Raw genomic sequence first — 15,638 nt, forward strand, 5'->3', positions numbered from 1 at the left:
TTTTATTATTAACAACAAGTTTTATTTTGAAAATCTGGACACATCACTTTCTCTGGAAGTACAGACAAAAATAAGAAAATACATTCGACATCAACAGCAACAATAACTCATTCCCTCATTTTGTGAAAGTGACAAAGAAAACAAAAACAAAAAAGTGCAGTTAAAATGGCGACTGGAATTTGGCGTCTGAATAGAAGACGATGAAGCCCTGAAATGAACAAATACAAAAGTTACAGATATTAAACAGATACAGGCTGATGAAAAACAAAAAGGTGTCAAACCCACCTCCTCCACACTCAGCACAGAGTTCAGCAGCTGGGCACATCTGGTTTGGGGCAAATCAAAACCCTTGGCCAGGTATTCTGAAGTCACAAACGCAGATATTAACCTCGCATTAATCAATTCAGCTGTATGTCTTTGTTTAATGTCATTTAAAATCGAATATTGTTAATTCTTAAACTCACTGTTGAGCATATCCACTGCTTTGCCTGCTCCAACCTTGGCTATACTTTCCAACTTGTCTGTCTGTAAAGAAAATGTATTTATAATTTAAAGTTGCACTGCGTAACTTTTCTAGTGTAGGGTCTGCCGCCTGTTTGTCTTTAACTCTATTCACAGAAAGAACTTGTGCATTTTTGAGCAACAGAAACTCCTGCAGTGAATAAATGATAGATGGAAATGTTTAGTGTTGTTTAATGTTTAATGTTTAATTTAATTCCAAGCCAAAGCAATAACATCTCCATGGAAACAAGCAGGTGACAAACCCTCCAGAAAAGTTACACAGTGTGCCTTTTTGTGTTCACTTGTTGTAATTTTACCTGAAAGGGTCCAATTTCAGTGCTGGCCAGAGACAGGGTGAAACTGAAAAAACATATTATAGACTTAAATGTCAAAAGTATTACTCGTCTGGTTTCTTACATGAGTCCAAAAACAAGGATTCAGTTCAGGTTTTAAAGTACTTTTAAAAAACATGAGATAATTCATCAAACTACTGTCCCAACAATGAGCTCCTTACATAAGAGAGGATTGAGGCAGTTTGAATCAGGTTAAAACGATCGCTGCCACATGATGTTGGGGATTGGAACACTCCTGTGCTCCAGTGTTAGATTTACTGAGTTAAGGCCGCCACACACAACAGGAGTTTTCGGTCTTAAATGATTTTTAAACATGTGACAAAAAGTGCACACCACAGACACAAGGAGAATCTTATGAGACTTAAAATCTCAGATCGCAAAGACTGCAGCGGGATTTGTCTGCAGACCACAGGACAGTGTTGGGGAGTAACAGATTACATGTACCGGAGTTACGTAATCAGATTACAAATTATGGTTAACTGTATTCAGTTACAGTTACTGTATTAATGAGTGGTAATTTGTTGAAATAAATGGATTACACAGCAGTATTTTCCTGTTTTCACATTTCGGGCTATATCCCTTTTTTTTTTTTCCTCAGTAATTCCACTCATTGCTGGACACTAAACCAGGTCCAAACCAGGTCTAAACCAGGTCTAAACCAGGTCTAAAACTAGGTCTAAACCAGGTCTAAACCAGGTCTAAACCAGGTATATACCAGGTATATACCAGGTCTAAAACCAGGTCTAAAACCAGGTCTAAAACCAGGTCTAATTCAGGTCTAAACCAGGTCCAGGTCTAAAACCAGGTCTAAAACCAGGTCTAAACCAGGTCTAAACAGGTCAGGTAAACCAGGTCTAAAACCAGGTCTAAAACCAGGTCTAAACAGGTCTAAACCAGGTCTAAAACCAGTAAACCAGGTCTAAAACCAGGTCTAAACCAGGTCTACACCAGGCATAAACCAGGTCTAAAACCAAGTCTAAACCAGGTCTAAAACCAGGTCTAAAACCAGGTCTAAAACCAGGTCTAAAACCAGGTCTAAACCAGGTCTACACCAGGTATAAACCAGGTCTAAAACCAAGTCTAAACCAGGTCTAAAACCAGGTCTAAAACTAGGTCTAAACCAAGACTAAACCAGGACTAAAACCAATTCTAAACCAAGACTAAACCAGGTCTAAAACAGGTTTTAACAGGACTAAATCATGCTGCATGGACTGTGTCTCCTCTTCTATCAATAATATTTTTAATCTGGTTAAGTAAAGACTGGACTTTTAATTGTCTTTTAGCAGACAAAACATCTTACGTGAAGATTTCCTCGTCTTTGCTTCTCTACAGCAAATCAAGTAATCCAAAATATTCAGATTACGTTACTCACTTTAAGTAATTTTATGGAGTCTGTTACAAACTACATTTTGGGATATGTAATCTGTAATTTGTAGGGGAATACATTTTAAAAGTAACCTTCCCAACACTGCCACAGGATATAAAGTTGTGAGTGCGATTGCGTCAGCTGTTTCCTGTCTACAGTAAAACCAGGGAGGGTGGGATGATAAACTGCAGTCCCGCAAACTAAATCTGAGTCAAGTAAAATATACACATGATGAATGTAAGTAGATCATGAATAATTTATGCTGGATATTTTATTTGGCATTTTTATTTGACATTTTAAACAGCAGACCATCCCCCTCCTGTACGCCTTGTGGACTGTCCCTCCTCCCGTACATCATGTGGACTGCACCACTAAACCAGAACTAAACCAGAACTAAACTAGGACTAACTTGGTGGTTACGATCTGACACACAAACATGAAGAGCAGTGGCTTCAAAATCACACACAAAGACACAAAGTCGGGTCACGCCTCCCCAAACTTGGACAGAAGCAAATCGCAGTCAAAATCGGGCAAATTCTCCTATAGTGTGTGGCGGCCTTTAGTTAGTTAGTTACATAGAATATATATTTCAAACCTGCACATATAATTCACATAACATCACAGTACAGACACAGATACAAAGACACACACAGTTTGAAACACTTGAACACGGCTCCACTCACTTGTCCATTTTCACACTGCTCTTGACTTTCTCACTGTCCACCCACATTTTGCCCCTGAGCGCCGAGTCCTGGAGAAACACAAACATCAGTCACATTAAAAACAAACAGAAAAGAAAAAAAAAATAGAAGCAAATGTTATGTTCCCAACAGGAAATGGAACTGACACAAACAACGTCTCATGTGAAAGTCAGAACCTCCAGAATTCCCTCCCCAGAATTTTAGGTTTAAACCAACTGGATTTCAGCACTGCAATAGAAATGAGAGACTATTTCTGATTGGACCATAGTCTTGAGAACAAAAATGCCAAATTATAGCCCTATTAACACGGGATTGTTTTACCCATGGAGCTTTGGTGGTTTGTAATAGTTGTGGAAGATGCCTGAGATCTTAATCCTGTGTGAATGCGTCACGTCTGTAATTTGTAAAGTAAAAATTCCACCTCAAATTACCTAGTATATTTTGCAAAACACAGACGTTTGGTGACAGTACTAGACCAGTGTGAATCTGCATCTCAGTGTTGGTTGCTGTAATTGCACCTTTTCTATCTCTTTCTTTTCTTTCCGTGTTCTTTCCTCTTTCAATCTCAGTGTCAATGTCAGTAAAATAGAGTCATTTACAGACTTATGGACTTCGCTTATCCCGTGCAAATGCGCTAACACAGAGATGGGGCGGTAATTTGCAAATTACCAGACGTCCCCAGGTTGTAGTGTCCTGCACGGGTCTGTTTTAGAGACCAGCGCCCGCCCGTTACCCCGTGATTATATCAAAGTTAAACCTGCACCTGCCCAGACCTTTTAATATTCCACCCATTATCTGCCAGTGCCCGTGATAAATCACACACAAACTAAAAGCATTATAACTGAAACATCCATCAGAATACAAATTGAAAAGTTACCACTTCAAGAATTATAATCACAAAATGAAAGGTTGTTTTCTTCAGTACAAACACGAATTCACAGACATGATTTGACTGTCAAAAATACGTCATCACTTCACAGGCTTTATTTATAAAGCAGAAGAATAATTGATCGAGATGCCGCACTTTTGTGCCGCACACACCACGGACTAAACCAGGACTAAACCAGGACTAAACCAGAACTAAACCAGGACTAAACCAGAACTAAACCAGGACTAAACCAGGACTAATCCAGGACTGAACTAGGACTAAACCAGGTCTAAACCAGGACTAAACCAGAAGTGAACCAGGACTCACAGGGCAGGAGGTGCGCCCGCGTAGTCCTTTAAGTGACTGCGGCCAAAAGGACCGGTGCAGAGCTCCGCACCGCACGGAGGTAAGTGCAGCCGTTGCCCAATCACGCTTTGCATATACGCTGCTCTGTGGGCTCAGGGTTCTCTCTTAAGTCCAAGATTAGTCCTGGTGTTGTCCTGGTTTAGTCCTGATTTAAAATTCCAGAACGTTAAAACCTGCCCGTTTCAGCAACTATTTGCCCGTACTCATCCCAGTGGAGGACGCTGCCAGGTTGTACTTATCCTGTGTGAATAGGGCTTATGTCTGTAAATTACTCTATTTTACTGACATTGACCCAGAGACTGAAAGAGAAAAGAAAGGAAAAGGAAAGAAAAGAAAGAGATAGAAAAGCTGCACAGTTACAACAACAAACACTAAGATGCAGATTCGCACTGGACTAGTTTTATCACCAGATGTCTGTGTTTGGCGATATATAGTAGGTAATTTGCAGTGAAATTTATAGACATGGCACATTCGCACGGGATTAAGATCTCAGGCATCCTCCGCAATTATTACAAATCACCAAAAGTTCACAGGTCATATTAATCCGTGCGAATAGGGTTTATATTTCACCAAGCACAAACATCCCGTAATAATACTAGTCCCGTGCAAATCTGCATCTTATTGTTTGTTGTTGTAATTGTGCGACTTTTCTATCTCTTTCCACATTCTTTTCTCATTCAGTCTCAGTCAATGTCAGTAAATTTAAGTAATTTGCAAATTACCAGACGTCCCCAGATTGTACTTATCCCTTGGGAATAAGGCTATAAACAACTTGTCCATTATGTCCAATGTTTTTGTAATAAAAAATAAATCAGTGTTATAATCAGTGTTACCAATAAAAGCTGTATTTGATTTGAACTTGTTGTGTATCTGGGGAGACAGATAGAATAAAATCTTACATACGACTCCTTTGTGTTTCAGTTTGAACCCACAGCCAAGCATTATTTTAAAATGTGAAGTCTTTGCGCGCTAAACTAAACTAAACCAAACCAGACACCCTCCTCTTCCTCCTCCTCCTCCTCCTCCTCACCACGTGCAGTTTGAAGATGGGGGTCAGGGTTTTGTTGGCCTGAACCACGAAGGCTTTGACGGCACTGTTCAGGTCCAGTTTAACAAACCCAGACTCGAATGAGAACATCGGGGTCTGACGAGCGTAAACCTGCAGAACCATCAGGAGGTCTGGAAACAACTGCACCAACTGGAAAATAAAACAAAAGATTAGATTCAAAGTAGCGGCTTCTGAAGGTAAAAAGTACCATATTTTTTGGACTGTAAGTCGCTCTGGAGAATAAGTCACACCAGCCAAAAAATGTGTAATGAAGAAGAAAAAAACATATATAAGTTGCACTTTTTGGTGGAAAAATATTTTATAAAATCAGAGACCAGGAACCGACATTTCCTGTTAAAAGTCAAGTTCTAGTAATAATAATAGAACAGAGAACAACAGACTGTTAACGTCACATATGAACAGTTCTTCAGATAATTATAAACAACAGAACAGAACAAGTTTACCAAACTCTCCATCTCACTCCAGATCACTAAATCCATTCAATTATTCATCCTCGGTGTTACGAGCAACTCCACGATCTCTGGAGGTAAACAGAGCGCCGCTTCTTCTTCTGTGTAGCTGTCGACAGACTCAGCATCAGTTCCAGTTAGAATTATTTCATCCTTTCTGAATCCTGACAGGATGAAGTCCAGGCTTTGTCCATCCATCCAGTGACTTCCAGGAAAGTTTCATGGTGCATCCTCCCAGTTGCCGTGAAGCTGTGTTCTCCAGCCCCGCTTTCCGCCAGTCCCTCACAAGTTTCTCGCTCACTCCAAACTCACAAGAGGCCCTTCCTCTTCTGTGTCACTGTCGTCAGACTCAGCATCAGTTCCAGTTAGAATTATTCCGGTGTTTCTGAATCCCGACAGGATGGTTTCAGTGTCACTGAAGTCCAGGTTTTGTCCATCCATCCAGTGACTTCAAGAAAGTTTCATGGTGCATCCTCCCGGTGTCACAAGTTTCTCTCTCACTCCAAACTTTCTTTCTGCTGCTCGATTATTGTTTTCAGCTGAATATTTCACTACTTGCAGCAGGACAGCAGCTTTTTCTGTAGGAGACATGCGCAGTAGAGCCAAGTGACAGTGGTACAGGAGGAACAAGAGCAGCAGATACTGACACACAAGACTAGAACCTCTCGCTGCTTCAGTGTGAACATTTTAATATATAAATCGCACCGAAGTATAAGTTGCAGGAAACACCCAAACCATGAAAAAAAGTGCCACTTACAGTCCGAAAAATACAGTATTTAAAATGTAAGCAAAGGGTAAAATTTTGTCCAGTGTTTGTTTTTGATTTAGAAATATATGATTAGATTTAATATTGTGCTTCTCAAATTGTGGTGCACGAGTCACTGCTAGAATGAAAAAAAAATTTTAAAGGCACAGATGGCACAGGTTGGTGAAGGTTAAATTTGCGCCACTAAACCAGAACTAAAACAGGACTAAACCAGGTCAAAACCAGGACTAAAACAGGTCTAAAACAGGTCTAAAAACTGGTCTAAAACAGGACTAAAACTGAACTAAAACAGGACTAAAACAGGTCAAAATCAGGACTAAACCAGGTCTAAACCAGGACTAAAACAGGTCTAAAACAGGACTAAACCAGGTATAAAACAGGACTAAAACAGGACTAAAATAGGATTAAAACAGGACTAAAACAGGTCTAAAACAGGATTTAGCCAGGACTTAACCACGTCTAAAACTGGACTAAAACAGGTCAAAATCTGGACTAAAACAGGTCTAAAACAGGATTCAACCAGGACTTAACAATGCTGCTGGACCGCCCACTGTGCCTCCTTTTATACACAATAATGTCAGATATTTTGGGACACTCTGTATAATTGGCCATTGGCTATTTTAACCCACATTTCTTCATTAGTTCCCAGAAAATCATGACAATAATAATGTTACAGTAATAATCATACTTGCGGAATAAATCTCCCCATGGAGGTGGTGTTGAGACGGATCGGGCAGTAGGGAGGAATCTGAAAAAATACAGAAATATGAGCTGTTTTCATAAATTTGTGAATAAATAAATAATGTTAGAATAATAATTTCCGTACCATGCTGTCATTGACGAGCGCCTGCAGGTGTCCGGAGATGTAGTAGGCGAAGGAGGCGGAGTTAACGCTGTACTCAGACACGCCCACTGATAACATGTAATCACTGTGTACGGGCAGAAAAAAGGACGGGGCCACGAACGGAGGGTCCTTATGACACTCGCGGCAGTAGAACTCCCCCTGCAGGACGCCCCAGGAACAACACATAGTCACATATGTGGTAATGGAGAAAGAAAACGATTTGGATAATGGAAGTCATACTGTAGAACATTCCAGGCACATCTCCAGCAGAAAAGTTACACAGTGCACCTTTAAATAAGAGTGCTTTTCTATTTATTTTTATTAAAAGTGTCCACAAGTCTGGTTTTCTTTTAGCCACTGTTTCAAGTGGGATCTGAAAGTGTCCAGTGTTGGAGTCTCTCTTATTAATGGCTTTTAATGAGTTGTGTGGTCCTCTGTGTCTTTTATTTATTTATTGTTTTTATCTATTTTATTTTTAGTACTGCTTTTATGTATTGATTTTATGATTTTTGTTCATTGATTTTATTATTATTATTTAATTTTTCTATTAGTGTCTTTATTAAACATAATTTTTTTATTTAAATTTTTTTTCTTGTTTAAAGTAAAATGTTGCATTGCCATGTGAAGCACTTTGGAAACTGTTTTATTTGTAAAATGTGCTCTACAAATAAAGCTGGATTGGATTGGATTATTGATATTGGGAGACTTTTCAAAGATTTTGTGCCTCTGACTGAGACACACTTTGTCCAAATGTGGTAGGTCTGTGTGCGAACTCATAGTTCCCCACGAGGCCCTAGTTCTCATCCCTCTGACAGTCTTTACTTTAATAAAATCCTGTAACAGAGGGGGGCAAGTCCATGCAAAACTTTATAGATAAAACATCCATATTTAAAATCAACAAAATTATTCAAATTAAGCAGGTTGCACTTGTCTAAAATAGTGCAGTGGTGAAATGAGAGTGGTGTTCTTTTCCAGTATTTTTACGGCCTTTTTAAAAAAGTGATTCGACTGGTTTGAGTTATGTGGTTATGCAACACTCTATATGAGACAGAATCATGGAGTGTAAAAACATTCATGCTGCATATAGAGTCCTGAAGGATCTTACTTGTCTAAAATTCACTAAGTTAAAATGAACAGTTTTTGTGAGGCTCTTAATGTGTTTCTTAAATGTCAATGTCGAGTCCAACGTTAGTCCCAGGTATTTAAACTCTTGGACGAGGCTGAATCGGTCAGTTGTCCAGAAAGACACTGGACCGCTGTAGCTCAGTTGTTTTTTAACTGAACATCATGCAGACAGTTTTCTTGAGTTCTTGACCCACTTTTGGACATGAGTCATGGCTGATGTTAACTTTTATGAAGCTTCTTGTACAGTTTTGGCATGTGTAAAGATCACAGCATCATCAACATACAGCTGGACACATTTTAGGAAGATCACTGATATATAAACTAAATAAAATAGGTCCTAAAATACTATCTTGGGGGACCCCTGTTGGATAGTGAAGGTAGGGCGATTTTCTACTTTGACTTTGTTTCGTTCCAGCTCCGAGTCGTACCTTGAGTCCAAAGTTGACGCTGTCCGAGTCCACAGTGGGAGGATCCGTCAGGGGCAGGTCCAGGTCCATCACAGAATTCACATCCACAGACACTAAGAGCACAAACCCCCCCCCCCAAAAAAAACAAGACAACGATTTAAACATGTTAAAGATCATCCAAATATATAACTTTGCTATTGCAGGATAAACCACCTCCACAGTACTGTACTAGATCTTTTTACATGTAGCCGAAAGAAGTAAAAACAATATGTATATGTGTATAACTCTTAAGGTCAAAAACTGAGGAATAAAATTATTTTGGACCACTGCAAACTGTTGGGACACTTACAACACAGTACAAAAATAAAACAGAATAAATAAAGAAGAACATAGTACTAGCGCAAGACATAAAAAGACTAGGGCAACACTCAAGCAAGATATTGCACTGTATGAAATATTGTACTGTGTTAAACATTAACTAGTATACTCAGTAAAAAAAAAAAAAGATATTGCACTGTATTAAACTGTATAAAAAACCTGCACAACAAATGGATGGAAGGAGATGGGGGAATCGAGAGACAGGAATATGGAGATAGTCAGTGCATGTGTGTTATAGTCTTTGGGAAAAAAACTGTCTTTGCGTCTTTTGGTCCTTGCTTTGATTTTATTTAGCTTGCATTTATTTAATTACATACATTTTAAAGCCAGGAATGTCCCAAGGCAATGCATTAAATGTATCTATCTTACATTAATTCAACTGAACTCTATAAGGCAGCAGAAAAAATTAAAATTTGCAGTACCGTTGAGCGCCTGCAGATATCGCTCTAAGCCCTCGATGGCGCTGTCCACACACGGGCAGATCTGAGCAGACAGAGGTAGTGTTATAAACTGTATTTATAAATAGAAGATTAAGTTACGTGTTTTTATAATTTATAAAACTCACTTTGTTCTGTATCCTGTCCCTGATGTGGTCTTGAAAAAATGTCACCAACCACTGAAACACCCAACTGTTTTCAGAGAGAAAGAAATTACATTATTTTCGTACAAAATTCAATAAAAACATAACTTAGCAATACTGCATCACAGGGAATTAAACAACAGCCAACAGAGTGATCCAAAGTGAAGTGTGTGTGCATTTAACTTAAAGTATTAATATGTAACTTTCTGGAAATGTGCGTCACCTTCATGATTCCCTGGAAACTGAAAGTTAAAACCACTTCAGAACATTCTCCATGGAGATAATTCTTATGCGTACAGTAGAAGATTATAGCCAAACCTTTCCCCATGGGATTTGTTTGTGTCTGTGTGTGTTTAGCTTGTCGGAGCCTGATCTCGTCAGGTCCGTCAGGTCTCAGGGCCGGGGTTCCACCCAGCCCCAGCCCTGCTGAGCTTTAGTGGGAGACTTGGATGGGAGACGGCTGGAAACACCAGGAGCCACAGGCACGCGATAGTGGAAAAAGGTTTTTGTGTCCTTAGGCAAGACATTTCACCCACATTGCCCTGTATGAATGTGATGTGTGTGATTGGTGGTGGTCGCAGATTGGCAGTCTCGCTTCTGTCAGTCTGTCCCAGGGCGGCCACGGCAGATCAGAGTCCTGCACAGGGTCAGGTGCCTGTAAATAGCTGCTGAAACGGGCGGGTTTAACATTCTGGAATTTTACGGGCAGGTATGCGGGCGAATAGTGATGACACACGGGCGGGTCAGGTGAATCAAACGAACGACAAACAGGAGAAAATATTTGACACGTGTCCAGGATGTACTGTATGTGTAAGTGACAGTGACATTTCCGTGTCTTTTCCCGGAACGATGGACCAGGTTGAGAGAGAGTTTAGTCCTGGTGTAGTCCTGGTTTAGTCCTGGTTTAGACCTGGACTATTGGGCTGTCAGGCTCACCCTGATTTATCACGGGCACAGGCGGGTAACGGGTGGAATGTTAACAGGTCTGGGTGAGTGTGGATTTATCTTTGATATAATCACGGGTTAACAGGCAGATGTGGTGCTGAACTGTGCGGTTGTGGATCTCCAAAAACTGATCCGTGCAGAAACTGAGCCATGTGAGTGTGTGCGCCTGTATGTGTGTGTACGCTTTTGTATATGTGCTTGTGTGTGTTTACCTGGCTCCTCCGTAGAAATGCATGTCCACAGACTGTATGTCCGTGTAACAGGACACGGAGGACACAGAGAGACGTCCGGAGCTGTCCATGTCCAGCCCCAGGACGGAGTTCAGGGACAGGTCAAAGACGGCCAAGTTGAAAGTCCCTTGATCATAACTGCACAGGGACAAAGAGACAAGGGTCAGTGGATTCTACAGACGGGATTATAAATAACATATGAAAACTATTAAACACATGAAGTATAGAACAGTCCTAATCATACAAGGCCAAATCCTGAAAGTGTCTTGTGTTTCATGTCTTTTGTGAGCTGTTTAATGTCATACTGTGGAAAAACATTTGACCAACCCTCCAATGGAAAAGTTACACAGTGTGCACCTTTAAGTTGATGGCCATAATGTGGAACAATCTATATGGAGTAAGAAAGCGTTCAGAAATATTAGTTTACATAGGATAGAAATAAAAGTGCATATCTGGCTGTAGTTGAGCATAAAAATAAAAACTCTCTCTCCACAAACTCAAGCTCTTCGGAGTTCTGTGCTGGTCCTTTCACCTGCCGTCACCCAACAGTCTACACGGACGCACCTCCACGCCCGTCCCGACACTCAGTTAAGTTCTGGTTTAGTCCTGTCTTAGACCTGGTTTAGATCTGGCTTAGACCTGGTTTAGACCTAATTTAGACCTGTTTTATTCCTCGTTCAGTCCTGTTTTAGTCCTGTTAAAGACCTGTTTTTGCCCTGGTTCAGTCCTGTTTTAGTCCTCCCAGTTCAGTCCTGGGTTCAGTCCTGATTTAGCCCTGGTTCAGTTCTGGTTTAGTCCTCCCAGTTCAGTCCTGGGTTCAGTCCTGTTTTAGTCCTAGTTCAGTCCTGGTTTAGTCCTCCCAGTTCAGTCCTAGTTCAGTCCTGTTTTTGTCCCGGTTCAGTCCTGTTTTAGTCCTGTTTTAGTCCTCCCAGTTCAGTCCTAGGATCAGTACTGATTTAGTTCTGTTTTAGTCCGGTTTTAGTCCTGGATTAGTCCTCCCAGTTCAGTCCAGGGTTCAGTCCTGGTTTAGTCCTGTTTTAGTCCTGTTTTAATCGTGGTTCAGTCCTGTTTTAGAGCTGTTTTAGTCCTTGTTCAATCCTGGTGCAGTCCTGATTTTGTTCGTTTTAGTTCTAGTTCAGTTCTGGTTTAGTCTTCCTGGTTCAGTCCTGGGTTTAGTCCTGGTTTAGTCCTGGTTTAGTCCTGGTTTAGTCCTGGTTCAGTCCGTATGCGGCGCAAAAGTCCGGCATCTCTAAATATACATGGTTTCTATCACACTGTGCACACAAATATTTCTGATAACTCTCTTACTCCATAATTTTTAGACACATCTCCATGGAGACAAGCAGGTCACAGACCCACCATCAGAAATGTTCCACAGTGCACCTTTAAAATAAGAAGCTAAAATTTGACAAGATAAAAAAAAAACATCACCTGAACCTTGACATGTAATATCATATTTTGGTCATGAGGCTCTAAACCACTTGACTTTAGAAATAGTTCCTGATTCAGAATGATTCAGAGTATTTATAATAAAAGTCACACTAAGCGCACGAGAAATCATGAAGTGAAATTTAACAATACGCACTTCCTCCTTCACAATTCCTCCAAAGTCATTTATATAAAAAAACTCAAAAGTATTAAGGTCTGTCAATGAATTACACAAATTATTATTATTATTATACCTTCACTTTTAAATAATATTACTTAATAAGAGTTAAAGACATAACATCTGGTTTATAATCTACAGTAGATTCAGATACAATCTAGAAAAACCTAAAATATTTGACAAATTTTGGGCGCTAAAGAAAAGTCCATAAATGTCCAAATCTAAACCGTGTCTGAAGGTGCAAAAAATTATTTATTACTGTCAAAATAAAGCTTTTAATTATAATAATCTTCAGACTACAGAGCATTATTCACTCACTCCAAATTCTATTATAGCCACAGCTGCCCTGGGACAGACTCATTCTTAATACTATAATGTTGAAAATATAAATGTAATATACTGTATGTACATTAGGGTCCATCAAAGCGCGGTAAAAAATAAAGTTTCAGATAACCTTGATTAGAACCCTGCATTAGGTTTTAGCATCCAAAACATGATTTAGGAAGAAATTTGGAAGAAAACCAGAGGTTTTAGAGGTTGCTCAAGCTGCGTGAAGTTTGTGCATGGAGTTTTGAAGCTCCTGCAGATGATCTGATTTTCTTTAAGAAGCCATCACTGTCTGAAAATGCAGTTGTGAAAAAAGTGCCTTAACAGCTTTCGGCCGATGTCTTTGTTACTTGAGTGAAGAAATAGTTGGCCTGGAATTCTTCAACTCTATTGTGACAGAAGAAAAGAAGAAGCTGATTTTCACAATATTATGGAAAAGGAAGGTTCAGAAGTTCCACCAAAGTGACGTGACGCACTTAATCAAGCAGATTATGATTTTGTGATTTTGTCACCACCAGCATGATATGTTTCTTCGAAGCTCTTGATCTGCCAAAAATATTTTGAACAGTTCCCCTGCAGCAGACTGGGCTGATGATGCAGACTTTCAGAAGCTGCTAAAACTGTGCATTCCAAGAAAGTGTCAATGTTGCTGAAACAAGGTGAAGCTTAGTCAAGATTTTAACTGTAGCCGAACAAAGAATGAAGATCAGAAACTGTTTCTACTGTAGGTGTCAAAGACACAGGCACATCTGTTGTGCCGCAAACAAAGACACAGTGGAGCTGCACTTTTAAGTCACTTTTACAGACTTTGTAAGTAATTTTTATGAAAGTTTCAGTTTGTGTTTGCAGAATAAAATGACAAATAATTGAAATACACCTTATTTATTTGGTCCACTGTGTTATAGTACAGGCTATAGGGCAATATTCAAGTGTCTTGAGCATCCACTAAATATAAATTAATTTGCATAAAATTTAGACCCAAATATTTTGGCCAGATACAGCTCCTTGACTTTGGAACGACCTGCCTGAGGAGATGAGACTCACACCATCAGTATCATCTTTTAAATCACTTCTTAAAACAAATTTTTATCGGTTGGCCTTCCTTTAACTGGTTTTAGCTTGATTTTATTCCATATTTATTTTTATTCTATTTCTTTCATTAATTAAGTATAATTAATTGAATTGTTTGCATCATTGTCTGTTTTTGTGCTTTCTCTATGCTGTTTTTATCCTTTTTGCATTATTCTTTGCTGCTTGTACAGCACTTCGTAAACTTAATTTTTAAAAGTGCTTCATAAATAGATCCATACCATCCATCCCATAATACTGTAATCACAAGAGTACTTAAAATTCAAATTATTATTATTATTATTATTATTAAAAGATTATTGTATGATTATCATACTCTCATAACGCTGTAAAATCTGGACATCCATCCCACAGTAGTAACACTCACATGAAGCCCACGTGTGTGCGCCAGTCCCCGGTCAGAGCCACACTGAGGCCGATCACAGACAGCTTCAGTCCAGAGCTCAAAGGACAGAAGTGCACCTCAGGCTCAGGGAAGTCCAGCTTGGTAACCTTCATACTGAAACACACAGTAACAGTGGAGTTGAAGGTTCAATCTCAACTCTGAAGCTGCATTTGTTGTTGTGTCTTTGTCCAAGTCCACTGTGTCAATTTATATTCAATTACATGTTTATTAGTTGGAATTTGACCACTGTGAATCTCACACATGGTTATTGGTAAAGAGAGAGAAGAGTCTTGCTCAAGAACACAACAGAACGCTTTCATGTAGCAATAAAGTAGTTTTGTATTTAATGTAAAATATAGAATACTGTATGCTCTAAAAATATGTTCCCTCTCCTCTGCTCTTCTGGACCTTCTGACCCTCTCCTCTTCTGCCCTTCTCCTCTGACCCTCTCCTCTGTTCCTCTGGACCTTCTGACCCTCTCCTCTGCACCTTCTGACCCTCTCAACTGCATCCTCTTCTCCTCTGACCCTCTCCTCTGTTCCTCTGGACCTTCTGACCCTCTCCTCTGCTCCTCTGCACCTTCTGACCCTCTCAACTGCATCCTCTTCTCCTCTGACCCTCTCCTCTGTTCCTCTGTTCCTTCTGACCCTCTCCTCTGTTCCTCTGTTCCTTCTGACCCTCTCCTCTGTTCCTCTGCACCTTCTGACCCTCTCCTCTGCACTTTCTGACCCTCTCATCTGCATCCTCTTCTCCTCTGACTCTCTCCTCTGTTCCTCTGACCCTCTCCTCTGTTCCTCTGACCTTCTCCTCTGCTCTTCTGACCCTCTCCTCTGCTTCTCTGCTCCTCTAACCCTCTCATGCTCCTCTGACCCTCTCCTCTGCTCTTCTGACCCTCTCCTCTGCATCCTCTGGACCTTCTGACCCTCTCCTCTGCACCTTCTGACCCTCTCCGTTGCTCCTCTGGACCCTCTGACCCTCTCCTCTGCACCTTCTGACCCTCTACTCCTTTGCACCTTCTGACCCTCTCCTCTGCTCCTCTAACCCTCTCATGCTCCTCTGACCCTCTCCTCTGCATCCTCTGGACCTTCTGACCCTCTCCTCTGCACCTTCTGACCCTCTACTCCTTTGCACCTTCTGACCCTCTCCTCTGCTCCTCTAACCCTCTCCTCTGTTCCTCTGACCCTCTCCTCTGTTCCTCTGACCCTCTCCTCTGTTCCTCTGACCCTCTCCTCTGTTCCTCTGACCCTCTCATGCTCCTCTGACCCTCTCCTCCGCTCCATCTG

General features: G+C 40.5%; 1 protein-coding gene across 4 annotated transcripts in view; it reads right to left on the reverse strand.

Annotated features, from left to right (window-relative positions):
* bpifcl (BPI fold containing family C, like) overlaps nt 1–15,638 on the reverse strand; it is an 18,550-nt gene continuing 2,912 nt past the window's right edge. For all 4 annotated transcript variants that reach the window (XM_020940820.2, XM_055165691.1, XM_055165692.1 and 1 more), the window contains 13 exons: nt 14,338–14,469; nt 10,931–11,086; nt 9,759–9,822; nt 9,616–9,676; nt 8,837–8,928; nt 7,266–7,442; nt 7,128–7,187; nt 5,186–5,353; nt 2,904–2,971; nt 819–861; nt 465–525; nt 286–362; nt 1–208 (listed from right to left, as the gene is read on the reverse strand). In XM_020940820.2, coding sequence (XP_020796479.2) covers nt 161–208; nt 286–362; nt 465–525; nt 819–861; nt 2,904–2,971; nt 5,186–5,353; nt 7,128–7,187; nt 7,266–7,442; nt 8,837–8,928; nt 9,616–9,676; nt 9,759–9,822; nt 10,931–11,086; nt 14,338–14,469 — 1,207 coding nt within the window. In that variant the 3' untranslated portion in view covers nt 1–160. The remainder of the gene's footprint in view (nt 209–285; nt 363–464; nt 526–818; nt 862–2,903; nt 2,972–5,185; nt 5,354–7,127; nt 7,188–7,265; nt 7,443–8,836; nt 8,929–9,615; nt 9,677–9,758; nt 9,823–10,930; nt 11,087–14,337; nt 14,470–15,638) is intronic.

Source organism: Boleophthalmus pectinirostris, unplaced genomic scaffold (genome assembly GCF_026225935.1).
Source record: "Boleophthalmus pectinirostris isolate CB_2022bp ecotype Guang Dong unplaced genomic scaffold, ASM2622593v1 HiC_scaffold_8, whole genome shotgun sequence".
Lineage (NCBI taxonomy): Eukaryota > Metazoa > Chordata > Actinopteri > Gobiiformes > Gobiidae > Boleophthalmus > Boleophthalmus pectinirostris.